Below are 15,926 nucleotides of genomic sequence, written 5' to 3'. Positions count from 1 at the left end.
ATTAGAAAGATATGGTCCTGCCACTGGTCCCCACTAGTGATGTGTGAACCTGAACTGTAAAGTTTGAGGTTCGTACCGAACACATAGTGTTCGTGCACACAATCATAAACATGAACTTTCTGGGTCCAGTTCGGGTCCAGGGGCTGTAAAAAAAAAAATGCACATTAGTAAAAAACATTATGATTATACTTACAGCTCCCGGGAGGCGTTCTGCAATCTCTGTCTCTCGGCCGCTTCTGCTTCCGGGTCTGATCATTCACTTCACTGCACTGCTCGTCACTTGGCAGTTTTCGGCTTTTTTTGGCTGTGTTCGTGGTGACGTCAGGGTTCACCCGAGTCCATGAGCCATGGACTCAATTGAACTTTGACTGTCACTCTGTGAGTCTCACTTCAGCATCACCCGGCACAGCGCACAATCTCCTTAAAGGAGTGGGTCGGCTGCATGTATTTCCATGCAGCTGAAAAGCTCGTGTCAGGAGAGTGCACTGTGCTGGGTGATACGAATTCGAAACTCGCAGGAGTCATATGCAGGCCTCAGCTATGCACTTGGGTGAAGTGTTTTGACAGCTCTCAGCTGAGTCTCCGTGAGCAGACCTATGTTTGTCTTCTCGCACAGATGTAGCAGAACTGAAGATGCTCGCCCGCTTTTGGACTACGTCGGAGGTTTTTTTTTGAGTAATATAGATTGAGTCGTAAATGTCTTATGTTTTATCTGTGATAAAATATTTTTTTCTCTGTGCCGTTGTTTTATTTTACTATTAAACTAACAGACAATCAAAGATGCTGTCACAGAGTAAGCGTCTGTGATTGGATGCTGGCGTAACCTGAAACTAGCACATACATTCTACAATTTATAATTTACGGGCAGGTTCCAGGTTACTCCAACAGCCAATCACAGACGCCCATTCTGTGTGACAGCGTCTGAGATTGGCTGTTGGGTCCCTCACACATATAGTAGTGTAAAAATAAATAAATAATTTTAAAAAATTACATAGCGCTCCACAGTATTTTTGATTTTCAGTCCAGATAAAGCAGACGGCTATGAGCTGCCACTCCCATCTACCTGGCTTTACCTTGGCTGGCAATCAAAATACAGGGAAGCCCATTAATTTTTTTTTTAATTATTTAAAAAAATAATATAAAAAAAAAATGCATGGGCTCCCGCCGTATTTTGATTGTTAGTCAGGTAAAACCAGGCAGCTGGGGGTTAGAATTCTTCGCAGCTGCCCCTGGAAATGGCGCATTGTTTCTTAGCGCCATTTCCAGGCGCTTTACCCGGCTCGTCCAGCAGCCTTGATGGCGGTAGCACGCTGAGTAATAACGGTGTTAACACCAGCTTTGTATTCTCAGCTGGTACTAAGCCCAAAATTCATGGTGTCACGCCAAATTAGACATGGCCACCATGAATTTCTAGTAAACAATAATAAAAAGAAAAACACAACACAAAGAAAACATGTTTTTATTACAAATAAAACAAAAAAAACATACATTTAGAGTCTCCATCTTTATTATAAAAAAAATCCTTTGTCCGACGTAGTCCACAGAGAGAGCAATGTCAGCTCTGCTTCATCGCTCCGTACAGACAAACGTCTGTACAGAACGAGAACCATTTTGACACTGAGGGTATGATTCCACTTGTGTATGACTCCCTTCGAGTCTTGCATCGGTGTCACTCAGCACGGCAGACACTCTTCTGACAGGAGCGCCTCAGCTGCATGGAAATACATGCAGCCGACTTGCTCCTGTAAGGAGAGTGTCTGCCGTGCTGAGTAATACCGATGCGAGACTCGCACAGTGACAGTCAAAGTTCAATCGAGTCCATGGCTCATGGACTCGGGTGAACTCTGACATCACCGCGAACAAGGCTGAAAATAGCGGAAGACTGCCTAGTAACGAGCAGTGCAATGAATACCCCCAAAAGTTAATGCTTGGACCCTTAAGCAGAATCAGCTGTTAGACAGAGTCTGCAGGACTTGTTGCGGGACCTGTAAGTATAACGACAATGTTTATTATTAACTATATTCTTTATTTTACAGACCCCCTTGCCCCATCCCATAACTGTAAAGTCCAAGTTCAGGGTTCAGACGCAAGTTCGTGTTATCTCAGAACCTGAACTCAAACTTTCCAAACAGCTTGGGCGAGTTTCCCAAACACGATCATCGGGGGGGTTCGCTCATCACTAGTCCCCTCCGCTGACTTTATCCCATTTAGAGAATGTACCATATATAACAACTCTTTTTATCCTGGACCTTAACCAGTTTTTTACCCAAGTGTATATAATGTCCCCTAGTCCCTGATGCTAGAGCTTCAGTACAAACCTGTTAAGAGGTACAGTATCAGATGTATTTGCAAAGTCCAGATAAATCACATCAGCCACAGTCAATATTCAGGTTTGCATTTACCTCCTCCACATAGGTTGTCACATTATTTTCTGTGGTATATTTTTGCTTGTTATCTCTTATAATGGCCTTAAAAAATGCTGTACACAGTAGTTGCCTGGATCCAGTCTTACTGAAATATCGGTTCCACGTCAGCCATCCTCCAATCTTGTGGCATGACCCTGTTGCAAGAGAGTCTAAGAAGATGAGATACAAAAATCTGTCAATTAGTTGTCCTTTGTTGGGTACCCTATGGAAAGACACAGAACATCTTATATATACGGTGACCTCGGTTAGAATTCATTTGACCTCTGAGCTAGTTCTCCTACCTATTGGTTTGGAGGAGTTGAAAAAGCGGTGTAAACAAATTACTTGCCATATTCTTTTGGTCATTAAATCTTTACTAGCGTCCAAATGGAAGGAAATAGATGTCCCCTCAATACAAGAAGTTATAGATAGGGTTTCCTTACACATATATGAGTACAACATAGCCCTGAAGGAAGGTAACTTTTCTAAATATGCTGAGAGGTGGTATCTGTGGTCTCTTAAATTTAACCCAACCCTTAAGATATACGACCTTTGATGTTATTCTCTTGTTTTTTTTCTACATATATTAGTTGTTTGAATTTTCTTACTGTTTGCAAAATTTGCCTTATATTTGCAGTATGTTTCTTTTGCATAGTAATAGTTGCTAGGAATCCTGGAGTTGTATATTTTTATTTATTTATTTATTTATTTATTTATTTATTTTTTTCATGTTGCTTTTCAAATTATATCTAAAGCCTATTGTTTGTTAAAAAATGACAAAAACTGTAAAATAAGTAATTTTAATGCTTGCTACACCTCATTTTATGTTTCCCCTTTCCCTTTTCCCTGTTATAAATAAAGACAGTATACAAAAATCTGTCAATTACTGAGCTCAACTGCCTCAATAACCATGGATGAATGCCATCTGGCCCGGGGTATTTGCTCAGACATAGGTGGTGAAATTTCATATGTGTTAGTTCTGAATGATACCTAGCACGGGGTGTTCATTGTTGAACACGGGTGAAAAGCGCATGTTCAATATCTTAGCCTTCTATTTGTCATGTACTGTTATATTACTATGATCATCTTTTAAGAGGCCGATTCCATCAGATTTTTTTATTTTGCCGTTAATGTGCTTTTTAATTTTAGGGTGATTTATTTTAAAGGGAACCTGACACCACTTTTTCGGTCTATAAGCTGCGGCCACCACCACTGGGCTCTTATATACAGCATTCTGACATGCTGTATATAAGAGCCCAGGCTGTGCTGAATAACATTAAAAACACTTTATAATACTCACACGTCTATGTCATACACACGCACCGGCATTGAGGTCCTGTGCAGGCGCACTACAATACTTTGATCTGCCCTGCTCAGGGCAGATCAAAGTATTGTAGTGCGCCTGTGCAGGACCTCAATTCCGGCGCATGTGTATGACGTAGACGCGTCATGCACCGCGGCTTCAGAATAAAGAAGACCAAGATGGCCGAAAGGGGAGGCGCCGCTCCCTGAGAATGAAGCCACTAGTCTGCACCGGAGCGACCTTCTAGGTGAGTATAATAAAGTGTTTTTTATGTTATACCCCCGGCCTGAGCTCTTATATACACAACATGTTAGAATGCTGTATATAAGAGCCCGGTGGTGGTGGCTGCAGCTTATAGGCTGAAAATGTGATGACAGGTTCCCTTTAATGTTGTTGGCAATTTTTTTCAATGTAGCTTTGTAGCTTGATTTCTTTTTAACATTTCCTATTGAGATCTTTATACTCCCATAAATGCAATTTTTGATTTCTCGGCCTTTAAAGTTTTCAGCTTTCTTATATGAAAAAAATTATAACAAGAATTCTGCAAGTTTGTAAAGGTACAACAATGCATGAATATACTGTTATCTAATTCCCATGTGTATGCCTTACAGTGAGTTTTATTTTTTACAGGGGGACGTATGACATTTATGTAAAGGTAGAAGATGTGGGAAAATGTGTTGGTTGCTATGACAACCGTGGAAGTTTTGGGGAGCTGGCATTAATGTATAACACATCTAGAGCGGCTACGATTATTGCTACATCTGTGGGATCAATATGGTGTCTGGTGAGTACTGTTGTAAGAATTTTATAGAAGGACAATTCCACTTGAAGGGAACCTGTCAGGTCCCTAGTGCACTCAGAACTCCGAGCAGTTCTGGGTGCATATTGCTAATCCCTGCCTAACCGTCCCTGTATATAGTAGCATAGATAAAGAGATCTTTAGAAAAACTATTTCTAAAGACCATCACTGCATTTCTATGCAAGGCCGCACGTACCTGTCAGTACTCAGGTCATGCGCACTGCTCTAAAGTACGTGTCCCGGCTTCAGAGAGGTGTAGAGCGCATGACCGGAAGTGCAGTGACTTCTGATGCGCAGTGAGCCTACAACCGGCGTCGGATGCGCTGAATACTGAGAGGTATGTGCTGCCTTGTATAGAGATGCAGTGACGCTGGCTGTTGGGAAGCATGTTATTATGCCCACAGGGACGTGGTTACATGATAAGTGGGCGGACTAGTCCGGGGAACTAAGGCCCTTGTGACTAGTCACAGCCCTCAATAGCATCTCATAAACAGTCTTTAGAAATACTTTTTCTAAAGATCTGTTTATGTGTGCTACTATATACTATAGGCAGAAATTCTAGATACGCACCAGTACTGCTCGTGGTTCTGGGTGCCCAACAGACCTGACAGGTTCCCTTTAAAAAGAATAAAATTAATCCTCTAAAATTGATTTTTTTTGTGAATAAAAAGTAATTGACTTTTCTATAACATCCATATTGTGGCTGCATTTATTATGGCAGTCTACAGCCCCAATTCATGAAGGTCTTTTTGACAGAGTTCTTGCATACCGTACCTTCAAACATCGCAAATCTTACTCAACAAATTCATGATAAGTTGTAGTGTCACACCAGAAGTATTACTCCAGTCTCTGACAGGAGGGGGAACACCACTTGTAAGATGTGCCTAATTCATTAAGTCCCATAATGAGTTAGGCACCACATCTTATTCCACACCCATCATTAAAGGTTTGTTTCCACAATTGGATGTGTTTAAAAAAAAAAAATGTTCCTGAGTTAATCTTATACATGTGCCCCTGCTATATACTGTGTAATGGCCGTGTCTGACCGTTCAGGGACATGATCTGATCATGCCTCATCTCCTTGGCAAGGGAGGATGCAAAAGTGTATACAGACACTACAGCAGGTGATCATAGCTGATTCTTTTTGTGAGGTAAAACATTTCCCAGCCTGTTTTTAAAAATGTTTTACCTGAAAGAAAGCATTATTTGTCATTTTGTTCTGTAATGTTTCTACACTTTTTTACTTCCTCCTCTGTCCAGGAGCTGTGGTATGATCAGACCATGTCCTGTATGGCCAGACACGGCCATTACACAGTACATAGCAGGGACGCATTTATAAGATTATCTCAGCACAGGAAAAAAAAATAAACATCCAATAGTGGAACTTATTATTATTACAAGATCTATTGATTAAAATAAACTTTGTGGGGAAAGTCTGACATGCACTAATAAATCAAGCCCTACATTCCTTAGTATTAGTAGGAATAGTGCCTGAAAAGTGTTGTGAAAGTTTGGGTTGTTTGGTTCCATGATTGTTTGTCCTACTATTATGGCACATTACAGCATAATGCACAATATGAACATGGCTTTACTCCAGTTATACATCTAAAACTCAACAAGAAATATATCACCCCGTATCTGTAAAAATCTTTAAGGATGTGATATAATTAAGCAGAACTGGTTTTATTTTAAATCGATTCTTATTAACGTGAACCTTTCTTAACTGGTAATGAATTCTGAAAGCTTTTTTCATCTTACATTTCAGTATTAGATACATTTGCTTACATTACTAGGTTAGTTAGCTCAATCTAAGGCCATGTGCCCACGAGAGAAAATACCTGCGGATTTTGCCGCGGAAAACCTGCACATTTTCGGGATTTTCCAGACAAGACGCAGGTTTACGCAAGTACAGACACTCCCCATGTTATCCTATGGGCTTTGGGGAGTGCTGTATCAATGCTGCGTTTTTTGCGGCTGCGGAAAATGCTGCGGATTTCCTGCAGCCGCACGTAACTAACTGCATGTTAATTATTCATGCGGATTATTCCTCGCGGATCTCTATACTTAGCTGCCTTGATTGAAGACACCGGAGACTCTTACTTCAGTGTAGAAGAGTGGGACGGAGATGGCAGGAGCGGGTTGCAAGAGGTGGGCGGGGCCTGCACGAACTGCGATCATGTGAATGCCCGAGCTCCGGTCATCTCACAGCCGGAGCTCGTCCAGGCCCTGCCCATCTTTTCCAGGAGCCGTCCGGAAACCAAGTTGCTGTGCGATACAGATAAGTATGAACTCACCGATCACTCCAGCACTTGTTCTGCATTGAGGATGCAGTGCCCAAGCCATGGTACTATATCCTCAATGCCCAAGCCATGGTACTGTATCCTCAATGCCCAAGCCATGGTACTGTATCCTCAATGCCCAAGCCATGGTACTGTACCATCAATGCCCAAGCCATGATACTGTATCCTCAATGCACAAGCCATGGTACTGTATCCTCAATGCAGAATGCCCGCAGCTTATTCACAGGACATACTGCTGGACCTCTGCACCAAAAACGCAGCACAACTCAGACAAAGTTGTGCTGTGGATTTCTGGGAGGTCCTGCGGAATGTCATGCGGATATAGCCACAGGACACTCTCCCCGTGGGCACATGGCCTTAGGCTTGTTTCACACATCCATGTTTCAGGGTCCGAGTATGGAGTGGCCATGGGTCTCCTGATCCAAACTCTCCAGTCTGCTAAGCATACATGAGACTTGTGAATTTAGTTTAGGACACCTGCGGCAAGTCTGTACATTGGACTACAAAGCACGAATGTGGGAAACCGGTCTTGGGCAATCTTTCTCTGTGGCCCTTCTTTTTCCTCTTCTGTCAGTGTACTATATTATGTGTACTCAGAAGAGGCTGTTTTTTTCGTTCATGAGGTGCTGCCCTGATAACATACCCTGCACACACTTTGCATGAAGTCCTGTATATGGTTTTCTGTCCCACAGTGCAGTGTGTGTGGAGCTTGTGGTAGGCAGCACAGCTTTCAGAGCAACACAGTACACATTTCCACACCAGATTATACATTTTTTAATGATCAAACCTTGAGTGTATTTATTTGTATATCATACTCTAATAGTCTATTACAACTAATTCCATAAAATGGCAATACTATTACAGTGCTTTGATGGTGTATATCCCTATGCCATCATTTTTGGGTAGTTTGTTTCATTATACAACCAGCATAACACTCTAATAAGTGACCAAGCTCAGAGATAGCTCTACTCCAGGCTATGCATGCCACTAGGTGCTGTGATCAATAGCCTGGTACGTGAAGAATTGCAAAAGTTGCTGCCTTGCATTTGCATGAGATGAGCTTTACAAGTTTAGATGGTTGCCATGGCTATTGACCATAGCATCTAAAGGGTTATTATAGCACTAGGAAATAGCCATTACACCAGAAGTCTTGAGGCCAGTCACTACCTAGCTTCCACTATTTTAGGAATTGCATGGCACAAACTATAAAAAATGGAGTTTTTCTGTAATCATGCAACCCATAAAGTAGAGTATGAATGTCTTCTCCCCTTCCAATAAAAGTTTCATGAATGTTAAGTCAACTCTGTGTACCCCAAAGTGGTGGTATTTAAAACTAAAACTCATTTTGCAAAAGAAAGACTCTCCCCAGAATAAAATAAAAATGTTATATCAAGGCCTAGTGTAGGTATATACCATGTATACATTTGATTAAATATATTGATAGGATTTTCCACCACTGTTTGATCAATAGGAGTCCGTTTGGTGGAATCCCAACAACCAACTCTTTCCAGCAGAGAGGTAAAAAAGCCACCGTCTGTATTAGTGAAAAGGAGAAAAAAATAACTGTTCTGATTCTGCTGCTTTTGTCAGTTCTCACAGAACAAGCCAAGAAGAAATTAATGCACCACTCTGGCTTTTTTTTATTAATTTCACTGTCGAAGCGGAATTACTAATATATGTTACCTGCCCATAGTAATATATTTACCAGCTGCCTTCTTCTGCTCTTTTCAGTGCCGCTGCGGTACCGACAACTTGGGTCTACAAGACCTGACTGACTAGAAGTCACAGCTCGCAATCATAAACTCTCAGTGTAAATTCATGAGAGACTTGTTAGGGCTCTCATAGACTTACATTGAGAAGTGACTTTTGGTCCACACAGCAAACACTCAAGTGAATCAGCTAATCACAACTAGTGAAGGCGAACCCGAGCTGTAATGTTCTGGGTCCATACCAGACAGCTAGTGTCCTTGTACGGACCCCGAAGACAGACTTCTCAGGGAAGTCCATATTACTGTTTGAGTTCAGCCACCCAGATAAAAATAAAACAAGGAAAACGGAAGCAAAATGGGGATTAGAGCAAGGCATTTATAATTACCAAGTCTCCATGTGGCTGTCACACTGCTTCCAGGTCTGCTCATTAAATCTCATGACTATTCACTGCTTCCTCCGCCCACCATCTGTAATAGTGTTTGTGAGAGTGTGATTGTGCAGGCACCCCTCCACCCTCTGTGATGGCATCTGTAATTAATTGCCCTCACAACTAGGGACACAGAAGTGGAGTGTAAAAATAAATAATTGGAAAAAAAAGGCATAGGGTCCCCCGTATTTTGATACCTAGCGCAGATAAAGCAGACAGCTGGAGGCTACAGCCTCCAGCTGTGTGCATTATGTTGGCTGTGTATCAAAATATGAGGACCCCCATGTGGCTTTTTTTAAATAATTTAAAACAAACCTCCCTTGTATTTTGATACACAGCTAAGATAACACACAGCTGGGGTCTGCTTTATTTGTGCTGGGTATCAAAATATTGGGGACCCTGCTCCATTTTTTCCAATGAGTAATTTTTTTACTCTCGATTCCAGAGTCAAAAATAGTGTGAGAGCAACCAATCAGCCAGCAATCTGACTGCAACCAATTACAGACGCTGTCACAAAGGGTGGGCGGAGGAAGCGGTGAATATTCATAAGATTTAATGAGCGGACCAACAAACAGTATGAAAGCCGCGCAGAAACTCAGTATAATTGTCCTGCTTTAATCCCCATTCTGCTTCCTTTTGCAGCCACCCAGCCCTTACTACTACCATTTTATAACACTTACGTTTTGGTCCCTTAGACTTATATGGGGTTTGGTGTCTGGGGTCAGGTCCGGACGCCCACCGGACTATTTTATCAAGTCCAATCAGACCTTGCAAACCCGAACATCTGTGGGTTCTCCCATCTCCTGTCACAACTCGTAAAAATAAAAAATAACACTGGAGTGGTGCTTTAATTAATGTATTCAAGCAGGAAGGTTTGTGTTCTGCTACTTAAATTGAGCCTTAGGTACAAACAATATGGTTGTGGAGGCTATTGACCACAGCATCTAAAAGATCATAGGACTAGAAAATAGCAGTGACAGCGGAAGGCTGGAGATCAGTCACCACCAAGCTTCTAGTTATCACCATGATAGATGCAGATGGCTACAAGAATGTTTGGAGGTTGTAAATGTTGCCAAAGGTTGTGCTGTCAAATATTAGGGAAGGGTTCCTTTTAATGGGAATTTGTCAAAAGGTTTTTGTTACCTCATCCAAGAGCAGCATAATGTAGGAAAAGAGACCCTGATTACACCAATGTATCTCTTAGTGTGCTGGGTGCAACATTTGTCATACTTTCAGAGTTTTTAGATTTAGGATGTAGAAGGGCTCGGAACGCTAACATCGCCTACACTACACCACAACTTTCCGTGTACAATGTATATTGACAGTGAGCTGCTTATCAGTGGATGGTCGTAGTTGGACTTGGTCTTATGTAAGACCTAGCTTGGGTAGTGATAATCTCCTGCTGATAAAACACTCATTGTTTTGAAACTACAGTACACCACCTAATAAGTTACACATGGCTTAAATGAGTGTATTAGCCCCCGCCTCATGCTGGCCTTAGATTAGATAGACAAACATGCTGATATATTTCCTTTAATTCTGCCCATATTGACAGTGAGCTGCTTATCAGTGGAGGGTCATGATTGGACCTGGTGTAAGGGGTACTTCTCACATAGCGAGATCGCTAGCGAGATCGCTGCTGAGTCACGGTTTTTGTGACGCAGCAGTGACCTCATTAGCGATCTCGCTGTGCGTGACACTGAGCAGCGATCTGGCCCCTGCTGTGAGATCGCAGCTCATTACACACTGCTCTGGTTCATTTTTTGGACGTTGCTCTCCCACTGTGAAGCACACATCGCAGCGAGACAGCAACGATCTGAATGTGCAGGGAGCCGGCTTCTGACAGCCTGCGGTAAGCTGTAACCAAGGTAAATATCGGGTAACCAAGCGAAGCTTATTATTTACCTTGGTTATTTACCTTGGTTACTAGCGTCCGCCGCTCTCAGGCTGTCAGTGCCGGCTCCCTGCTCCCTGCACACGTAGCTGGAGTACACATCGAGTAAATAAGCAAAGCGGTTTACTTATTAACCCGATGTGTACTCTGGCTAGGAGTGCAGGGAGCCAGCGCTAAGCGGTGTGCGCTGGTAACCAAAGTAAATATCGGGTAACCAAGCGCTTGGTTACCCGATAATTACCTTAATTACCAAGCGCAGCATCGCTTCCACGCGTCGCTGGGGGCTGGTCACTGGTCGCTGGTGAGATCTGCCTGATTGACAGCTCACCAGCGACCATGTAGCGACCCACTAGCGATCCTGACCAGGTCAGATCGCTGGTGGGATCGCTGGAGCGTCGCTAAAGTGTGACGGTACCCTAATGCAAGACCTAGCTTGGGTAGTGATAATCTCCTGCTAATATAACACTCATTGTTTTGAAACAACAGTACACCGCCTAATAACCGCCCGACATGTTAAACTAAACTATTTCTCATTATACTCAGGAAGTGATTAGAATATCTATTACCCCATAAAGGTCGACTGTATAACAACTGTCATATTCTGAACAACCCAAACTTCTGAATCCAAAAGTCTAATGTTACTTTTGTTGGACTTTTAGCATATTATAAACATTGATAGGTCTCCTATACATCGCCTATTCACCATGTCTCCAGCGGGATTTGCGGTAGAATCATAAAAAAAAATATAAAATCTATTGGGGTTACTTTGTAATGATGTTTATTACATTGGCTGCATTTGTGCAGGAAATTACCAAATCAATTAGATCAGTAATGAATTATTAATTTGTCATTACCTAGAATTTAATATGCTGCATTTGGTAGCATGGGTTTAGAGCATCTCATAATGAGTGTTTTTATTAGTGTGATCACTGTATATATACTGACAATTTTTACATGCAAGTTCAGTCATAGTGGTATATGCACTGTAACTGTGGGAAGGGTAAGGCTAAGTGCACACACTGCGTTTTTTTTATGCTGCGTTTGTGCGTTTTTTAACGCTAAAAACGCACAGAAACGCAGCGTCTTTAAAAACGCATTAAAAAACGCATGCGTTTTTACCGCGTTTTGGTGCGTTTTTGGCTGCGTTTTGGTGCGTTTTTTCTCACTGCATTTTTATGCGTTTTTTTATCAGTGAACATTGTCATTAAAGATTGTTGAAAAAAAAAAAAAAGGTCTGGTGTCATTTCCTTCTTCCATATGTTCTTCATTCTCCACTAGTGTATGCAGGAGAGCAGACAGCTGCAGAACTACAAGTCTCAGCATGCTCCATCCAGGACTGTATGCTGGAGGGAGAGTCAGGGGGAGCAGACCTACAAGGCTCAGCATACTCCATCCACTAGTGGATGCAGGAGAGCAGACAACAGCTACAGAACTACAAGGCTCAGCAAGCTGCATCCAATAGTGTATGCAGGAGAGCAGACAGCAGCTGCAGAACTACAAGGCTCAGCATCCTCCTTCCAGGACTGTATGCAGGATTTCTTTGCCCCCCCCCAAACAAAAAAAATGACGTGGGCTTCGCCATATTTTTGTATGCTAGCCGGGTACAGCAGGCAGGTACGGGCTGCCCCCAACCCCCAGCTGCCTATTTGTACCCGGCTGGCAACCAAAAATATAGGGAAGCCCTTTTTTTTTAATTATTTCATGAATTTCATGAAATAATTAAAAAAAAAAAAAATGATGTGAGCTTCGCCTAATTTTTGAGTCCAGCCAGGTACAACTAGGCAGCTGTGGATTGGAATCCACAGTACAGGGTGCCCATGCTTTCTGAGCACCTCCACTGCGAATTGCAGTCCGCAGCCACCCCAGAAAATGGCACTTTCATAGAAGCGCCATCTTCTGGCGCAGTATCCAACTCTCCAGCTGCCCTGGTGACGGTGGCTCGCTGGATAATAATGGGGTTAGGGCTAGCTGTATATTATCAACTGGCCCTAAGCCCGAAATTCATGGTGTCACGCCAATATTAGACATGGCCACCAATTTCTAGTAAAGATAAAAAAAACCACAACACACAGAAACATATTTTTATTAGAAATAAAACACAACACAATTAGTGACTCCATCTTTATTGAAATAAAGAAACCCCCTCCGCAGTAATCCTGGGTCAAGGGTCCCATGCCGTCCAATCCAGATCCAATATCATCTGATCAGTTTGCTGGAAGGCAAAGTGATCAGATGAATTGTCAGGATCAAGAAGTGAATCACATCACACATCAGCTGATTATATAAAAGCTGTTTATGCAATCAGATGATGCATCAGTGCAAAAAAAAACAACTCAATGATGTGCTGATTACCGGCAGCTCCTGGAGCGGAGTCTGATGCTGATGGTAATCAGGGATGAAGTCTCCTGACGGCATCCGCTGATAGGTTAAGCCGGCCGGGCGCTAAAAAGCCGGCGACACCGCGAGAATTAGGATCAGCTGACGCGTCAGGTGACTGCATCAGATGATCCATCGCCAGGTCCTGCAGGCATACGTACCCGGGGAGACTGCACACAGCCGGAGCGGCGATACCGGGAGGAGGAGCTGGGAGCGGGCATGGCACCGGAAGTCGGCAGACAGGTGAGTATGACATTTTTTTTTCTACTGTTCACTTTTGTTTTCGCAGCTGCCTCCACCTCCCGCCCAGACATGGCGCCGCACGGGAGCTGGCATGCACAGGACTGGAGGTGGACGCAGCGGTGACGGTACCGGGAGGATTCACACTTCTGTATTTACTGACAGAAGGAATCCTTTTCCTGTACATGTCACTTTACTACCCACCTCCTGCGTTTATAGCTGTGTTTTTGGTCTTAGAAACGCAACAAAACGCACCAAAACGCAGTTATAATAACAATTTGCGTTTCTCATTGCGTCTTTCAACATCCCATTGCACTCAAAAACGCGGTGAAAAGCGCGGGAATAATTGACATGCTGCGTTTTTGTGGTCACCACAAAAACAAAGCTGAAAAAAACCGCTGTGTGCAGACAGCAAAAATGAAAACTCATAGACTTTGCTGGGGGAAGCAAAGTCATGCAGTTTTCTGGTCAAAAACGCACCCGAAAAACACGCAAAAACGCACTGTGTGAACTTACCCTAACACTTACTGGTTCAGCACCTCTTATGAGAACTTTTTTGGGATGAACAATGTGTTTTCATCAATAAGAAACAGCAGTGTTCACATTGAACCTTTCCTACATTTAGAGAAAATTGTAAAGTTATAATGAACACCTTTTAGGATCCTTAAAATATACATCAAATGTCTTTCTGGAATAGTATTAGGACGATCATTGAACACCCCCTGGTGGTTGTTGTGTGTAACAAAACATTGTCATGTGGGTTAAAAAAATGCAAGGGCTTGTATACACAGCAAAGCATTGATAGAGCATTTCACAATGTTTTCTTCTCTCAGATTTCTCATAAAATAAACTGTGTGCCTGCGTATAAAATCAGACAAATGCAAATACATTATGAACCGATTGTATTCCATGGTCCTGTACTAGAAATTTAGAATATGGTTGTAAGATAATTAATAGGGATGAGTGAATGTATTCGCCACTATTTGATATCCGACCGATAAAACGGGAGAGAGAGAGATTGTACAGGCTGTGCCCATACTGTTTCTTTCTTTTCCCATCCATTTCAGCCTTTTCCTCAGTAACCACAGCTCGCCGTTAGGTCCAACATGAAATTATTCGACTTTCCCATAGACTTACATTTCGCATCGAATATTCGCGAATCGACTAGTGCCGACCTATTTGGCGGATATTCGCGAAGGCGGATATTTAGGTATTCGATCATCCCTAATAATAAACTAATACTTAAGAAAACCTATTGGAAAATCTTGAAAAATCTACAGTAAATGAAAATATATGTCATTCGGCAATCGGATTATTTCCCTCAGAATTATAGTAATGTCGGTTTTACTTATCACTTTAGCAGAATAAGTGTAAAACCTGGTAGCATTCTCTACTCTGTGCTGTACCAGCTGTGAGGAGGGGATTACCAACTGAGGAGAGATTATTCTATACAGCATCTGAATGGTGAGGTGTAGTCTTCTCCTTGGTCCTACTCTGTGCTGTACCTGCTGTGAGGAGGGGATTACCAACTGAGGAGAGATTATTCTATACAGCATCTGAATGGTGAGGTGTAGTCTTCTCCTTGTTCCTACTCTGTGCTATACCAGCTGTGAGGAGGGGGATTACCAACTGAGGAGAGATTATTCTATACAGCATCTGAATGGGGATGTGTAGTCTTCTCCTTGGTCCTACTCTGTGCTATACCAGCTGTGAGGAGGGGGATTACCAATTGAGGAGAGATTATTCTATACAGCATCTGAATGGTGAGGTGTAGTCTTCTCCTTGGTCCTACTCTGTGCTGTACCAGCTGTGAGGAGGGGGCTACCAACTGAGGGGAGATTATACTATACAGCATCTGAATGGTGAAGTGTAGTCTTCTCCTTGGTCCTACTCTCTGCTGTACCAGCTGTGAGGAGGGGGCTACCAACTGAGGGGAGATTATACTATAAGCCTACAACCTACAATAGCCCTCAGCCCAGTAGACCACTGCGCAACCAGCTCTGTCCTCACCTATTGTACCATCACCCATTCCCTGTAGACTGTGAGCCCTCGCGGGCAGGGTCCTCTCTCCTCCTATACCAGTCTGTCTTGTACTGTTAATGATTGTTGTACGTATACCCTCTTTCACTTGTAAAGCGCCATGGAATAAATGGCGCTATAATAATAAATAATAATAATAATAATAATAATAATACAGCATCTGAATGGTGAAGTGTAGTCTTCTCCTTGGTCCTACTCTGTGCTATACCATCTGTGAGGAGGGGGCTACCAACTGAGGGGAGATTATACTATACAGCATCTGAATGGTGAAGTGTAGTCTTCTCCTTGGTCCTACTCTGTGCTGTAACAGAAGTAAGGAGGGGGCTACCAACTGAGGAGAGAATATGTTATACAGCATCTGAATGGTGAGGTGTAGTCTTCTCCTTGGTCCTACTCTGCGCTGTACCAGCTGTGAGGAGGGGGCTACCAACT

General features: G+C 42.7%; 1 protein-coding gene across 2 annotated transcripts in view; it reads left to right on the top strand.

The window, feature by feature from the left end:
• Positions 1-15,926, top strand: part of PRKAR2B (protein kinase cAMP-dependent type II regulatory subunit beta) — a 266,961-nt gene that overhangs the window by 218,647 nt on the left and 32,388 nt on the right. For both annotated transcript variants that reach the window (XM_075345150.1, XM_075345151.1), the window contains exon 6: positions 4,339-4,492. In XM_075345150.1, coding sequence (XP_075201265.1) covers positions 4,339-4,492 — 154 coding nt within the window. The remainder of the gene's footprint in view (positions 1-4,338; positions 4,493-15,926) is intronic.

This window comes from Anomaloglossus baeobatrachus, chromosome 4, assembly GCF_048569485.1.
Source record: "Anomaloglossus baeobatrachus isolate aAnoBae1 chromosome 4, aAnoBae1.hap1, whole genome shotgun sequence".
NCBI lineage: Eukaryota > Metazoa > Chordata > Amphibia > Anura > Aromobatidae > Anomaloglossus > Anomaloglossus baeobatrachus.
The sequence above is the reverse complement of the archived record's forward strand: the minus strand, read 5'-3'. Positions and strand labels throughout refer to the sequence as shown.